Source organism: Myotis daubentonii, chromosome 3 (assembly GCF_963259705.1).
Source record: "Myotis daubentonii chromosome 3, mMyoDau2.1, whole genome shotgun sequence".
NCBI lineage: Eukaryota > Metazoa > Chordata > Mammalia > Chiroptera > Vespertilionidae > Myotis > Myotis daubentonii.
Window position 1 is genome coordinate 175838393 of NC_081842.1, and position 17000 is coordinate 175855392.

Here is a 17000-nt window from a genome sequence, read left to right on the forward strand (position 1 = left end):
ATCTTTAAACAGAAACACCCATAATACAAATGAAAATGTTGTGACCAGAGGCTCAGAGGAATCTAATTCTGTATTTCCTTAGAAGCAGTGGGCGAGTAGTCACCAATTCAGTGTTTGCTGCAATTTAATAGAATATAATTGCGGTGAATACTAAGAATTGGCTGTACTTCCTACTGGTGCTTTTCTTTGGTGATACTACAGTACAACAAGACTTAGGAGCCTAATATGCAAGGGGATAAAGGTAGAAATGCAGACAAATGCTATCGATAATAGAGATGGCAGGACTCATGTCAACAACGGCAGTTCCCCGTTGTCCCCGCCACAGTAGGCAGTGGGTTATTAACCCAAGGATGAGAATTAGTTTTTTTTGTTTTTTATGGACAAGAAGCTTTAAACATCAGAGCCAAGGTGTCTAACATTACAAAGATAAGAATAATTCCAAGGGGGAGAAGTGGGAAGAGAGGGAGTGATGGAAAAGGAAGGCAGAAGGAGGGAGGGAGGAAGGAAGGGAGAGAAGGGGAGAGAGAGATTGAGTTACTCTATAAGGATGCGACACAGAGAAGAGCACTGGACAAACTTGGAACACTCCACAATTATAATACCTGGCCTCCTAGCTCCCTTTCCAAGCCCAACTTATACAACGGTTTCTCTAACTCTTTCTCTCTTAAGCCCCAAGGGCCCGTCCTTTGCTGGAACTTGTGTTCTGAGCCATTTCTTCTGCGGCTCACTTCTCCCACCTCTGTGGCTTCTAAATAAACTTTCTCTTATAATATGAGTCTTGGTTCTGAATTCTTCTCAGCCAGAACTCAAGAACTGAGGTTGCCGAATTGAGACTAACACCTGGTGCCCTTTTCCCGCTGCTAACAAAAGGACTCCACTTACTCCAAATCTGAGCCGTTCCAAGTTTATATTTGTCTAGACCAGTGATGGCGAACCTTTTGAGCTCGGCGTGTCAGCATTTTGAAAAACCCTAACATAACTCTGGTGCCATGTCACATATAGAAATTTCTTGATATTTGCAACCATAGTAAAACAAAGATTTATATTTTTGATATTTATTTTATATATTCAAATGCCATTTAACAAAGAAAAATCAACCAAAAAAAAATGAGTTCGCTTGTCACCTCTGACACACGTGTCATAGGTTCGCCATCACTGGTCTAGACAACATGAGGCCCTTTTGCTAGTACTGCCATCAGTAATTTTGCATGTGACTTGCTCTAATGAAATAGGCTTTCCCAATTATTTAAGTGTTTTTTAAAAAGTGAAGACAGTTGTTTTACTTTTAAAATTTCATCTCATATTTTAATAAGAAAACATATTTCACATCAAGTGCCATTATTCAAATGCCTGAACATCTCTATTTGTGAAAATGTCAAGCACACTTTTGTGTTGGTTGGTTTTATGGGTCTTCATAAGCAAAAGTTTCCGAATGGCTGGTGGCTCTGTTCTGCCTGCTCCCAAAGCCAGGAAAATCTGAAGCCGAGCTCAGGATGAGCTCTGGGTGCAGAAGCACAGAAAGGCATGAGGCAGATCAGGGCGGGACCCTGTGGGCACATCAGGTTGGGCAGGGCCACAGGCCACAGCCATGGTGCCATGGTGCTGCTGTGCCTCAGTCTCTCACCTGCTCCACCCTTGGGGAAGCTTGCTGCTGCTTTTTGGAAGGAAGAGCCCTGAGGCAGTCCCCATATTCACTGGAAAAGGGGCCTGGTTCGATTCCGGTCGAGGGCACATACCTCGGTTGGAGGCTCTATCTCCAGGCCCTGGTCGAGGCTAGTATGGGAGGTAACCAATCGATGTGTCTCTCTCACATTGATGTATCTTTCTGTCTCTCCCCCTCCTTTCCACTCTTTCTAAAAAAATCAGTGGAAAAATATTCTTGGGTGAGGATTAACAAAAAAATAAGAACAAACAACAGAAACCTGAAGGGGCTGTAGCTATACAATGGAAGTCAGCAAGAGTCCAATAAATTTATCTATCAGACTCTTATAAATTAGGGTTCACCACACAGATGCTCTACGAATCTCAGAACATAGTCAGGACTTCACTTAATTCCATAAAACTATGTCACAAAAGGAACAAAGAGATAGTCTATATATCCTAATCTCAATTTATTCATCTGTCCTATATATATGCTTGGAGGTATGAAGATATGCACCTACCAAACCTTCAAAGAAAAAGAAAATGGATCACAATGCTCAGTACCTACTATTTTGCAATACTGAAATATCCTCAGGAAATAAACTATAGACAACATAAATAAGCATTAAGTCAGCAATAGATATAGTGGCTTGTTTGACAAAAAAATAAGGATTAAATGATCAGTTACACAAGAAGCAATGACACCATTCTGTGTGTGTGTGTTTTGTTTTAAAGCAATGGACTGTGTAAGCTATCCTGAAACTCAAACGCAAGACTGCAAACTCTTACACACTATTTACAGATAACTAAAATGTGAAATGAAAATCACAGCAATAAAACAGCTAATAAAAGAATTGTTAAAAAAAAGAATTGTTGCGAATATATAAAGAACGTTACCCATTTTCAGACTCTGAAAAGCTTCCTCAGTCAAGCTTACAAAAACCTGTTTTATATTTACTTAAAATGGAGTTCCCTTGCCAAGTCTGATTTAACAAAAAATTGAGACTCATCAATATGAATATAATTTTTCATACTGAAATATAGATTTATTTTAAGGAAATGGAACAATATTTGCCTTAGAGTTTATAAGTCCCTATAGTTCCATCTGGTCCTTATTTATCTAAATTTTATTCAGCTTGCATAATATTTTTGCTTACAGTTATATTCTTTAAGATCAGAAATGTCCAAATCTGGAAATTCAGAGGTATTATTCGTTAACATTCTTTCAGTGTGATTCATAGACTTTTTGCAAACTTCACTTTGATTTTAAAATAAAACTAAGGTAATAAGATGTTTTGTGTAAAAATATATGACTTAAGCAATAACGATAAAAGGAGCCTGACTTTGGGAGATTACAAGCCAAAGCAAACCACACTCCTTATGAAATAGACTGTGCAAAGTTCATTTGAAGGGGAATAGCAAAATAAAACACTTAATCAAATGTGAAATAGCTTTCTATTCTGCTTACTTTAAACAACTATCTAGTGGTTTCAATTGCTGCAGTCCTACATTTACATGGTCAAGAGCAGTAATATAGTGAAGGGTTAAATGAGAACCTGACATATGGGTATGGCTAAAGGACAGATACTGTATGCTTCACTTCAATTTCTAGGTGGATGAACTTTCACATATAGCATCGAAATGGGAGTCCATCTACTTGGATGCCTCCTGCTAATGTACCTGCCCTACAGAACTTCTGTTTAATAAGAACAAGTTACAGTACTACTAAATCAGGTGGTGAAAAAAATACAGGTTTGAAACTTGGAGAGAAATGACAATATGTTGCATCTGACATCCCAGGCCTTTTTGATATTAAGAATATGGAAATGTTAAAATTTATCCTGGGAATCCACTGGCCTAATTTATAATGGGATGGTACCAAGACTATAAAAAGAATACAAATACCCTAATCTAATTGTTTTCCTCTTGCAAAGAGACAAGACCCATAAGAACAATAAAAGTATAGCAACTAGGGATTATTTAAAAAAATATTTTTTTATTGATTTCCAAGAGGAAGGGATAGGGAGAGAGAGAAGTAAATGCATCAATGATGAGAGAGAATCATTGATCAGCTGCCTTCTGCATGCCCCCTAGTAGGAATCGAGCCCAGTGTGTCAGCATTTTGAAAAACCCTAACTTAACTCTGGTGCTCAAAATGTTTCCTTGACCGGAATCCAACCCAGGGCCCTTCAGTCAGCAGGCCAACGCTCTATCCACTGAGCCAAACCAGCTAGTGCTAGGGCTTATATTTTTAAACTCACCTTTCTAAAGTAATAATAATTACTAGCATCCATAAAATGAAACAAAACAAAAACAATGATTATGCCTTATTCTCTAGAAAAAAAAAAAAAGCAAGGCTTTGCAGTTTTTTTTTAAAATATATATTTTATTGATTTTTTACAGAGAGGAAGGGAGAGGGATAGAGAGTTAGAAACATCGATGAGAGAGAGCCATCAATCAGCTGCCTCCTGCACACTCCCTACTGGGGATGTGCCTGCAACCAAGGTACATGCCCTTGACCGGAATCGAACCTGGGACCCTTGAGTCCGCAGGCCAATGCTCTATCCATTGAGCCAAACTGGTTAGGGCAAGGCTTTGCAGTTTAAAGGAATTTGTGAGACAGGAATAAAAGAGAGAGAGAATGAATTTTCTTATACTATCGTTTTGAAAAAAAGTTATAAATGTAAATGTTCCTTCCTGATTAAAAAACAAAACCTAACAATAATAATATCCTTGCAGAGTGGCTGCCTGCCTTTGTCAAAATATTTCTCAAGATGGGGCACGCACTGTCCCAGGCACCTTTGGTCAGCTAACCTTCAGAAAGTCCTTCCTTATAGTCATGTGAGATTTGTTTTTCAATGAGCCCCCTTGGGAGCACCTGAATTGATCAAGGTAGCCTTGGTGTGCATTGTCCCTTTGGTGTTCCTTCTTCCAGTCTGTTCTATTCTTTCTCAAATGCTGTGATTTCAACAACGTTCTTGTTAACTGCAGAATCATGCCCAGAAATGAGTAGGGTACTCTAGCTACAGTTAAAATCGATCAGAGAAGCATTCCGTACAGATCTAATAGCATATGCAAAAGCCTGGCATTAGGTGGGAGCAAGACCCATAGAAGGAACTGAATAAGGCCAGCATGGCTGGAATTCAGAGTGGTGCAATGAGGCTGGTCAGAGAGTCATGTTTTTAAGTGTATCAGGCACTATATGGGGGTACTAAAGATGCAAAATAAAATAAAACAGGCCTGTTCTCAAGGCTCAGGGTCTGGTGGGGAGGTGGATAACTCCTTTTTACAGAAGACTGATGACACATAGTATAGCGCTAGAAAAGGGACACAAATAGTGTGGCTTTGGAATCAGACTGTCTAAGTAAACCCCAACTGGACCAAATGCTAGTATTATGTCATCAGAGAAATTACCTAACTAAATTTGTGCCTCAATTTCCTCATCTGTAAAATGGGAACATTGCTTTCCCATAGTGATAAACCTTATTGGGTTGCTGTGAGAATAAAATGAGATGATACATATTAATAATAGTTCCTGAATCACTTTATAAAACTTTCATGCTAAAAAAACCCAAATATCTAATTGTCAGAAACAAAATCGTATTTCTCACAGCACAAGAAACGTACCAAAGACACACAGATGAAGGGAGCTAAGAATCTACTTTAATATGACTGTTTACTACTACTACTACTACTACTACTACTACTACTACTACTAACAACTAATAACTCTGTATAGACAAGCACTGGGAAAAGTCCTTTTTATTCTTTTTTTCTTTATATTCTTTATTTTAATTAATCCACATACCAACCTCAAGAGGTATATTTTGTCACCATCACTATTTTATGAAGGAAGAAGCAGACTTAGAAGAGTTAAATTGCTTGTCCAAGGGCCCCCAGTTAAAGGTCTGGGATTCTGAGGCCACAGGGCCAGCATCATTACTCTGCTGTGCTGCCTGAGAGGGTTGACAGAACACATTGTCTACAGTTTGGGACCTTTGGAAATGATACCCAGAGACAGGAAACGGACAGAATGAGGATCCCGAAGAAACTTACTTCGTTCTTTCTCCACCTTACTGTTCAGTCCCAAGAACAGTTCACGTCTGCTAAAACTCTAAGATAAAAGATTGACTTTTTAAGTTTTTTCTTCTCTTCTCTAGAATTCCCCAGGCAGAGGACAATGGAGAAAAAACACCTTCTAATCAGCAAGCAAACGTGTCTGAGAAGAGGGCTTTGAGGGCTTCAGGGAGAGGTTTGAGGAATATGGTGTGCTCGTTGTAAGACGTAAGAGTCCTTGGTCTTTCCTTTGGCAGAATAGGCCAAGTCCTCTGAGCTGCAAGATTTCATGCAAATTACCATTCCAAGACCAAAGAGAGGGAGGGAGGGGAAGACAAGGTGACAGGATGGGTGGATAGTTGGGTGGAAGGAAATAAAAAATATGAATTAATATACTATCTCTTTTATGCAACATGTCGATCTGGTTTCCTGGCTGTGTCTCCCCCTCAAATTCACAAGTTGAAGTCCCATGTGATATTAGGAGGAAGGGCCTTTGGAAAGTGATTAGGTCACGAGGGCAAAGCCCTCATGAGTGGGATCTGTGCCTTAAAAAAGAGGCCCCCCAGCGCTCCCTTGATCCTTTCATCAGGAGAGGATAACGAGAAGCCTGTAACCCAGAGACCCTCAATCAACCATGCTGGCACCCTGATCTTGGACTTCAGCCTCCAGATCTGTGAGAAATAAATTTCTGTTGTTTATAAGCCACCCAGTCTGTGGTATTTTGTTATAGCAGCCCAAATGGACTAAGACACTGGCTTGCGAGACACAAATAAAACCTAGCCTACATTAATTAAATCTATAAAGTGTGTACTAAGCTCTACTTTTTTCTACTTTCCAGAGGAAGTCCCTGTTTTAATAGCCCCTGTTATGATTTTTCATTGGTTGATTCCCTATATTACACCATAAACATTAAAGCAGTAGAATCAACTTGAATGAACGTGTGAGCTCTTTGAAGACAGGGTTTTTCACTCAATTTTGTATTCTTAGCACTAAGCAAAGGGCAGCCTTTGAGCAAACATATGCAACCTATCACAGAAGAGCCATATTCACCAAAAGCAGACCTGGGAGCACATCAGAAGATTAAAACAACAGAGGCAGGGTTTGTCGTGGAGGATTGGGTCCAGGTGTGCTCATAAACCCTCCTGGAGGCTCACCCTCATCATTATCTTGGTATTTTAAAAGGTCTATTTAGATGACCTTCTGCAAATGCATTGGGATGCTAAATGAGATCTCCCTCTGTGATCTCGGAAACCATCTGTCTCTGCTCCAGAGACACTATTTATAGCAGATAGGACTGATGTGGTGTCAAGATCAAGTCCCAGAGGCTTAATTCCACTCAAGACAGCAAAAATATCTGTTGGACAAACAACAAAGAGGGAACAGAAACCCTAATTGGGAAGGTTGGAGCAGATGCTTGAGAAGAGTCATGGGCACGCAAAATGTGCTCTTTCCCGGCACTGGAGGGGAGCAAGGATGCACCACATAATCAAATGCGCAAGGGCAAGTGCAAAGGCACTTTTGAGAGTGAGTGTCAACATTGTCCAGTTTCCTTTCCTATGGTCTCGTCTTGCTCTGCTAACTTCCTGCTGGCTGGATGCCTTCCTAGGATCTGACTGGATCATGTGACCTGGAGTGTTGATTAAGCTGCATGTTCCATGCTAAAATTTGGAGGGGGAAAAAGAAAGACCTTCATGGTGATAAACAATGGTTTTATTTGTTAGTGCACCTTCTACCCCGTGCTGTCCAGCCTCACCAAAACGACATGCCTAGATATTACAGTGAGTCTAACTTACAGATTTGACGAGGTACCCGAGGTTAGGAAATAAAAGCTGTGTCCCATTTCTCATTTGTAAGTGGTGCTTAGCCTTCCAAGGACAATGGGATTTACAGTCTCAAAAGGCAGGGTTATATATTATGGACCTCAAGATGCTCTTAAGGCAATTTTTGGTGGCCTCATGGTGGCAAGAGAAGCAGAGCATAGTATTTAACAAGCAGCCTCACACCCAGGATGCAGGAGGGGATGGGAGCAGCAGAAGCCCGCAGCCTGGCAGCCAGTAGCACAAACGTATGCAATATTAAAGACCCACGAGCAGCGTGGGCACATCTTATTTAGCTTTTCTAACCAGCCCACACAAGGCAAAGTAGAATTAATAACAACAAAAGCAAATATATATATATATATCAGCTAACAAACTCATTCAGCTAGGCCAGACATGCTGACTCAAGTCTTCTGATTTCCAATGGGAAACCCAGTTCTGCCTTATTTTAAGCAGTATAAAGAGACTTATATTTGCAAGAAATATATTTCTTGCAAATACGTAAGGTTCCTTATATTTCTTGCAAATATTTGCAAGAAGTAAAAAGGTTCCTTTTTGCTTATGAAAGAATTCACTACACACTTTTCTACACTTGATTCATTTCAAATGTAGCTTTATTGATACAAATGTAATGATTAAACATTCAGAAGCATCTCTTTAGGAAAATGAGAAAACAGGCCCTGAAGGGAAGGCACACCCAATGTTCAGGGTCAACCAGCAGTTTCTGAATACCACCCCAATGGCCTTAGTAATACCTACACATACTTCCCTACTGTTTATAAAGTCTCTGATCCTCACCACAACCCAGTGGGTGAGGATTATTAAGCGTGGAAACTGAGGCTTGGAGAAGGTACACGTCAAGTGCAATTGCTTACTATGTGCTAGGCACCCTGGCTAGGCACCATATACTGGTCATCTCATCGATCCTCCTAGCCACTCTGTAAGAGATTACAGATTACCCATTAATAGATCATGGGTCAGGAAATGAACTCTGAGAGGTTAAGGAACCCGTCCCAGCTGATAAATGGTCGAGAGGAAATATGACTGAGAGCTAACAGAGAAATGAACAGTCAACCATCTGCTCGGAGATCAGAAGAGGAGAGGCCATAGAAGCTGAAGAAGTTAGGCAAGACATTTTATAGAAGGTAAAGAATCTTGGTGAGGATAGTGGGGAGGGAAGAGGGCAGAAAGAGAGCAATTTGAGGGGAGTGGGGCAGGTCTGAGAGGCTGGATTGCATTGCAGGTTTGGGGAACGGGGTCTGCTCTGGTGCTATGTTGGTGGTGTGTTACTTTCTGTCCATATTAGGAGCTGGCTGGAGGGTGGGTCAAAGCATTTCTATGAACAGCTCGAAGACCAGATCCCATATAATTAGGAGGCCTTATTAAAAATACAATGAAAAAATGTAGCCCAAATCAAGTCACTTAAAGGGAAAATTAAGGAAGAGTTTACCCCTTTCCTCAATAACAGAGAGCATTCCAAGCCAAACAATGAGAAATGTAGAAAAGTTCGGCAGCCTTAAGAAGGCAAAGACCCATGAAAAGGCTGGGAGCTAAAACTAGCTGTTGAGCTAGTTAAATTAGCTGTTTCTACTTCTATCCATGCTGATGGAAAAACGTAGTGCATATGGGAAGCCACACGCAGCAGTTCCTGCATGCAGCGGCAAATGGAGATTATTCAGGAAATAAGTTATCCTCAACTCTGGAGAAAAGCTTTTAGCAAGCTTTCATCAAACGGAAGAAGATGAAATCCTATATAATAAAAGCCTAATATGCAAATTGACTGAACAGCGTAACAACCGATCACTATGACATGCACTGACCACCAGGGGGCAGATGCTCAATGCGGGTGCTTCCCCCAACCCGTAGGCCCCAGGCCAGCCAAGGAGGGTGCCAGCAGGGGCCCCCTGAGCACTCCATAGATTGGCCCTGGTTGCTGACCAGGCCTAGGGACCCTACTCAGTGCATGGATTTCGTGCACTGGGTCTCTAGTGTTTTAATAAACAAACACTGGCCTCTGAGCACATCAGGCTCAGGTGCTTCACTAGTAGGATGGAACAGAACATCGGGATTCTCTAGGTTGGGCCTGATAGCAGAAGAGAGAAGGACCATGACTAGGAAACATGGGCAAGGCATTAAGACCCAGGTTTCTGTAGCATATACTGTGTTTGGGTTGCCTAGTGCTTTAGGGGGCTAATAGCTGTTACAGAAAAACAGAATAGGACCTTCTCACCCCTTGATACTACTAGCACAGAAACATTATATTCCTGCCAAAAATGGGAAACATCATTTTATTAATCATATTATAGTTACTGTTATCTGTAAACCTGGCATATACAATTTATTTCTTACTAAATAAAATAGGCAAAAGAAATATCAAAATATTCATTTAAAAAAAAACATATACATTAATAAGAGTGATTGTCTCTAAGGAGAGGCCCTGGTTGAAGCTGAGGGTGGGGTAGAGGGCAAGCCTAGGGCAAAAGGACAGGAGGGATATTTATTTTTCGCTTCATATCCTTTTGTGTCAATTTAACTTTGTGAATACATTACTTATTCAAATATACATGTATTGATTAATCACATCTTGAGGAAATAAAAACCCATGATGTTTTACATTCTAATGGCACTATTGATTAGTGACAATCAAAAGGTACTACATAATCAAAGATCTATCATCCAAGCAGAAACTAATATTCTAGACCAATTTAAAAAAAATTATGACTGGATGAGACCATGTGAGAGTAAAGCAAAGCTAAATTGCTGGGCTAGAACTGATGTATACTTTTATCTAGCATTCCATTAAATAATAATGATGATGATAACAGCAACAGTTCATACCTATATTTACAGTTTGTATATCCAGGCACCATCCTAAACATTGTTATAATAGTTCTAAATGCTGCTATGATGTAGTTGATCTAATAAGCACTTATAAAAAATATTCAGCATCCTAGATGGACAAAATCCTGACTATTAAACACTCAGAAACATTTGAAAGCTGCCCAAAATATGGATACAAGCCCATTTACAATTATTTATTTTCCCCATACCATAAAAAAACAAACTCTTCCATAAAGTGACACATGGCCACGAGGAGGCTCAAGAGTAACTTTGTGACAGTGGCTACATTTCACATGTAGAAACTTACCAAGGGTGTGTCTCTTCCTCCCACAATGCTGAGGCCAAGCCCCGAATGTCCCTTGGATATTTCTATGATCATCTCCTGGCCGGGGACAATGGGACACGTGGCAGGATCCACTGACAGAGGCGCCTGGAAACCACCTGGAGAAGGAGTGAACACGGAGTAACTGGCAGGCAGGAGACGAAGCTCCGCTCGCAAACTTGTAGAGTACACGCTCTGCATGTGCTTATCATTTCACTCTTTTTCTGCCAAGCACCACGGAGGAAAAGGCTGGGTCATTCCTGCCCATTCACCCAGAGATGAAACATGACATTCCTATGACACTTTTGAGATTAAAGCAATAACTAACCCCCTTCCCAAATCATCCATGTTAGCTTGAAAACTTTCAATCTTAAAATACACCATAAATTATGATGTAACTGAAAAAAACCAAGCAAAATCAATTACCTAAAAATGATCCCAAATGTATACATAGTAAAAAAAAAAGTGTTATATAAACACAACTCAAGAATTAATTGCTGGCTCCATAAATGAAAAGTTTGTTAAAAGTATGTATTATTGCTCTTTTATAAAGATTTACTTTTTGGAACTATTGTTTTAGACTGGGTTTTTCTAAAAGCTAGGAGAGAAAAATTTATTGGCTGAGAAAAGATTTTTAATATATATTTTTATTGATTTCAGAGAGGAAGGGAGAGGGATAGAGAGACAGAAACATTAATTGGCTGCCTCCTATAAGCCCTCTAGTGGGGATCGAGCCTGCCACCCAGGCATGTGCCCTGACCAGGAATTGAACTGTGATCTCCTGGTTCATAGGTCCATGCTCAACCACTGAGCCACACTAGCTAGGCAGAAACGATTTTTAATACCCATTTGTCTAGCATAAATTCTACATATCTGTATTTTCCAGATGACTAAAGCTAATCCATTGAAAAATCAAAACAGTCAAATGTTATTTTCAAGAGTCTTATATAAATAATAGTCTTCAGAGATGTCTCTTTTTTTTTTTATAACTAAGTTTGGTCATCATGAGTATTGATTCTTACGTGTGATGTAATTTAGTAAGCGGCTGATAACAGAGGGCCCCATCTGCTGGTCACCTGCAGCTAATGCACTGGGGCCACGCTGAGACCCACAAAGCTCATTGAATTATGTGGAAGCAAGGGCATGCGGACTGACTACATATGGCCTGAGGGCCAGGAATGACTTTTACATTTTTAGAAAGTTGAAAAAAAAGAAAAAGAAAAATAGTATTTCAAGACACCTGAAAATTATATAAAACTCAAATTTCAACACCCACAAATAAAGCTGCACTGGAACAAAGCCCTGCTCCTTCATTTACATCTAGTCTGTGGCTGCTATCACACTACAATGGCACAGTGGAGTAGCTGCAACAGAGACCAGATGGCCCACAAGCTTTCAAAATTTACTATCTGGCTCTTTACAGAAAAAGTTGGCTAATCCCTGGTATAAAACAAAAGGGAACAGGCTCTAGGGAAGTCTGTGGGGGTTCTGCTCTGACTAAGCAATAATCTTGGTCTTTGTGACAAGAGGGCACAAGTTTGAATTTGAGCTCCCAAGAGAAAAACTAGCAGGTGGGTGCAACTGACACTCACTCCTCGTCAGAGAAATGATGGAACCACCACCTAATAGGCTGTTAGAGGAATGAAATGTGTGTGAGGCACCCTGCCCAGGGTCTGGCAGATTGTAGCATTCATATATCTGCTGTTCCTGACCATATGGAATTTATTAATCTAATGGTCTCTTGGTGAAGAGTGAGAAATTTAGGGACACAACCTCAGTAACAATAAAAAAAAAAAGCTATATTAGAAGTAGAATGTTATAAACCTGATTTGTCTCTTGATGTTTTTGCAGCATGTGTATTTCATACTTCATATCCCCTTTACTAACAATAAAGACAATGTACATCCATTTCATGGGTGCTTTAAAAAGTTTATACTCCTTTGTAAATGACTAGTTTAGTCTCGAGTGAGAAGAGAGTGAACACATAGTCAGAGATGCTGGCGATGGCCCTTCCTTCCCTCCGCCACTTTTGCCTCACCCCAGCCAGTCCGGACTCAGTCTCGCTATTTAGTTCTCTCATAGGATCCAGCCCAGAGCCTCATGCATACCAAGTCCCCAATAAAGGCTGGATAAGTAGGTGACTGACTGAATACATTTCCACAGATTAAATTGTAGGATGATTAATTTCTGTTATTGAGGCATACATATGTGATATATATGATCAAAACTCAGTTGGTCTCCATTTTAGTCAGCAAACTTTTCCAGTAAAAGGCCAGGTAGTAAATACGTTGGGCTTTATAGGGCATATGGTCTCTGTTGCAACCACTCAACTTTATCCTTAGAGTGTGAAAACAGCCTGAGACAAGATATAAACAAATGAGTGTTCAATAAAATTTTATTTATGGACACTGAAATGTGAATTTCACATCATTGTCATTAAATATTCCTTTGATTTTTTTCAACTCTTAAAAAATATAAAAAACATGTGTAGCTTGCAGACCATATGAAAACAGAGGGCAAGCCAAATTTGACCCAGGGGTCATTTGCTGACCACATTCTTCAGGTATTTTAGTAAAAATCCAGTTCTTCAGAATAGTATCTGCATGTTAAATTTTTTATGAGCTAATATTTATGAAAAATATGTAAAGGATAAATACCATAAGGTGTTAGTCGTGCTAAAAATTCATGTAGATTTATGCTTTGCCATTGGTGAGCATGGTGGTGTAAATAGTCCTCCTTTCCCCCCCCTTTAACTGACTTATATTGCATAAAAGCAAAATGGAAATACTCATTATTCATTTTGAAGTTCTATTTTCAACCGCCAGTCATCATAATTCAAGCCAGGAATTCAAAGAGAGAGAGTGAATACCAATTTCTCTAAGCACTGAAAATTATCAGTCTTCAAATAGCTTACATCAACATATGCAAGGCTAACAATTTGGCTCAAATGATTTTTAAGAGACATTAGTCATGAAGTAAACACAATCTTTTGGAGAGATTAGAGAATAATTTGTAAGCTTCAGATTCAAACAGCATTTACTGAGGGCCTTTCCCCTCTAGTACTTTTATATTCAATATGCAATAGGCAATCCCAATGGTAGAGATGAGGAAAATGGTATAGGAAATATAGTGACTTGGCCAAGCTCAAAGCTAAGGAAGTGGAGGAGGGGTGCAAAGCCCAGCTTTCTGACTCCTTGTCTAGCGCTCTTTTCAGGACCTCACCATCCCTTCCTTTTTTTTATCTTTTTTTGTTTTGTTTGTTAATCCTCATCTGAGGATATTTTTTTCATTGATTTTTAGAGAGAGAGAGAGAGAGAGAGAGAGAAACATTGATGTGAAAGAGACACATCAATTATTTAGTTGCCTCCCACACTTGTTCCAACCACTGGGGGATCAAGCCTACCACCTAAATATGTACCCTTGATCAGAATCAAACCTGAGATCCTTCAATGGCCAGTGCTCTAACCACTGAGAACAACTGGCTAGGACAACCCCTTCCTTTTTAAAAGTATGAGTCACTTCCATTCTGCTCAGCGAGAGAACTTACCACAGCCCGTGGAGACTGCCTCTGTTGAATGGTATGATGGACCTGGTGCTAAAGGTATCTCTTGTGAACTGAAGGAGGCTTTTGTCGAATATTTTTGCTGTTTCATCTGGCTGACAGCCTACAAAAGGAAGAAAAATTTGACTAATGTCAAAGAGGAGAGACTTTAAAATTGGCGTATTGTTACCAAAACAATAGTGCATTCCAATAATGTCTTTTGAGAATTTAGGGTAGGAGAAGGGGCAAGAGGAAGTTAGGATGATTTCTATCCCATTCCCCATGCTTCCCTACTGAACTTTATGTCTAAAATGCTTTGGTGAGGAATGGATCAAGGAAGGGGAGAAGGATTAAAGTGGAAGATACTCTATCATTGTGGTCTGTACATGAAGCTGGGGCTGGGAAGCAAAACCAAGATTTTAATAATTTCTCCTTATTCTGATGAAATCTATGTGAAGTCCCTAAATCCGTGCTGTGCCCAATGAAAAAGGATCTATGCTGCAGGTGTTCTGAGCATATAGCACCACCTGTCTCTCCTGGACACATTCACAATAGTCAGCGATGCACCAGGTAGGTTAACTGAGCAACATGGGAGGAGGAAGGGACAACAAACATCTACTGAAGGCCTACTAAGTGCCAGGTACACCAAATACATTTAAGTCACTTCGAAGAACTGTACTTTATTTGCCTTTGGTCCCCAGTGCTTGAAATAGTAGGGCCTCCATACATGTTTGATGAATGAATGAAAAGTAAGCGGATAAATGCATATAGAAGAGCAACATTGAAGACATGGAAACTCAGAGTAGAAAATGAATGAGTAATTCAATGAAGGTACAGTAATTCAATGAAGGTACACGTGAGCTTTAGAAAATTAACTTGTGATTCTAGATTATTATTGATGATACTACCAATGAATATTAGTATCGGAAAACTAAGAAAAACCAAAAGGACTCCATGCTCGCTTAACAGGCAGTTAAGAAATATAGGTAGTGACCTGACCTGCCTTCTGGATCTGTAGTTAGCCAGGGAACCCATCCCCAGCTGGAAGATTCTGGTGGAGGCAGTGAAGCACCAGGCTGTCCCTGGATTCTAGAAATAGGATCAAGGTAACTGCTCCAGAATGATAACACCTCAAGATTTGTCAGTGGAAGGCAGTGCCTCACTACAAGGCCTTGTGCAGTGTGCAACAATACCACCCACTGTACATCTGTATTGTGCTTTCCAGTTTTCAAAAACACTTTTACATCCATGAATTCATTTAATCAGGAGAACAACCTTGAGAGTTAGATGATATTATTCTCTTTTCCAGAGAAAGAAAACAAGACACAAATGTCAAGTGACATATTAAAATCACACAGCTAATTAGAGGAAGAGGTGGGACTTAAAGTCGGTAGTGAAGAATGTTACAAGTGTATCAAACAGCTGCTAGGCAAAAACTGAACAGATGTTCATATTTCTCCTGTAGTTTTTCTATCACCATCATTTAATAATAGCCGTATACTTATAAAAAGACTTATTCGATTGCATATTTTCAGTACTTTTAAAAAGAGGGGTTTGGCTGGCATGGCTCAGTGGGTGAGCATCAACCTATGAACCAGGAGTTCACGGTTCAATTCCTGGTCAGGGCACATGACCGGGTTGCAGGCTCAATCCCCAGTGTGGAGAGTGCAGGAGACAGCCGATCAATGATTCTCACTCATCGGTGATGTTTCTATCTCTCTCTCCCTCTCTCTTCCTCTCTGAAATCAATAAACACATATTAAAAAAAATAAAGGGAGAGAAGTGGAAGAATGATATACAAGGGATTTCTACCAGAACACTGAACAATAGAACCAACTAGATGTCTGATAACTCTAAAAACCACCTTTCCCAGCCTCCTTGACGTTAGATGTGTCCACAGAGGACGTCCTGGTCAATGCAATGTAAACAGACATGAACTACATAATTTTCAGATCGTTCTCTTAAGGAGAAGGATCTTACTTTCCCCTTCTCTCTAGTTGGAAAGTGGATGAAATGGTACTACCTGGAGTGGCCACCTTAGACCCATAATTGGATGCCATGTTTTGCAGATTCCGATATAGTCAAATAAGAATGGTATAGTAATCATATGAGAGGTGCTCGGATGCATGTCACCATGGAGACACCTTATCACCTGAAATTGATCACATCCCAACTGTTATGTAAAAGAGGAACTTCTTGCTGTGAATGAGACTAATCTTAACTCATATGGTATTTACATCTAACTTCCGATTGGTATCATCTCATGAAAGAACATTGATAACAAAGGTGATTGTAAGGTGCAGAGTTCTGTTATAAAAAAAAATCATGTGAATTTTAAAACAGGAAAGCACAAGAGACAGCAAGCACTACAGCATGACTTTTATAAATAGCAGGGAATATATGTTCCTCACCTTTCTATCCCAGTTCCATGGATCATCCCCTCTCATTGTGCATAATAGGTTTCCAATACATATTGGTAGAATTGAATTCAATTAAAAAAAAACCCCAGAGGAAACAGTCCATAGAAACTAAGGAAAACATCCAAACAAGTATATTTAGAAGCAGACCTCTTGTTGGTAGGTGTGGTAATTGATGAACCATATGCTCCCGTGACCCACCTACTGACACAAAACCAAACTACTAAGGATGAACGGTAAAAAAGATTGGATTTGCTGTTGAATGTTACTATATTCAAATATGAGGGTAGGAATGGACTTAAAAGTCATCCAACCTAACTAAACCAGTACTTCGTAATAGGAACTGCTAGGGAGCTTTTAAAATT

The 17000-nt window shown here is 39.9% G+C and overlaps 1 protein-coding gene across 14 annotated transcripts in view; it reads right to left on the reverse strand.

Annotated features, from left to right (window-relative positions):
* The window catches only part of PATJ (PATJ crumbs cell polarity complex component), a 305718-nt gene that overhangs the window by 57687 nt on the left and 231031 nt on the right, over positions 1-17000 (reverse strand). For 13 of the 14 annotated variants that reach the window (XR_009451968.1, XR_009451967.1, XM_059689351.1 and 10 more), the window contains 2 exons: positions 14225-14342; positions 10663-10796 (listed from right to left, as the gene is read on the reverse strand). Coding sequence is in view for 12 of the 14 variants with exons in the window: in XM_059689351.1 (XP_059545334.1) it covers positions 10663-10796; positions 14225-14342 (252 nt within the window). In the remaining 2 variants the exon portion in view is untranslated. Of the gene's footprint in view, positions 1-1676; positions 1854-10662; positions 10797-14224; positions 14343-17000 lie in introns of those variants that run through there. The other variant, XM_059689349.1, reaches the window with a different exon arrangement.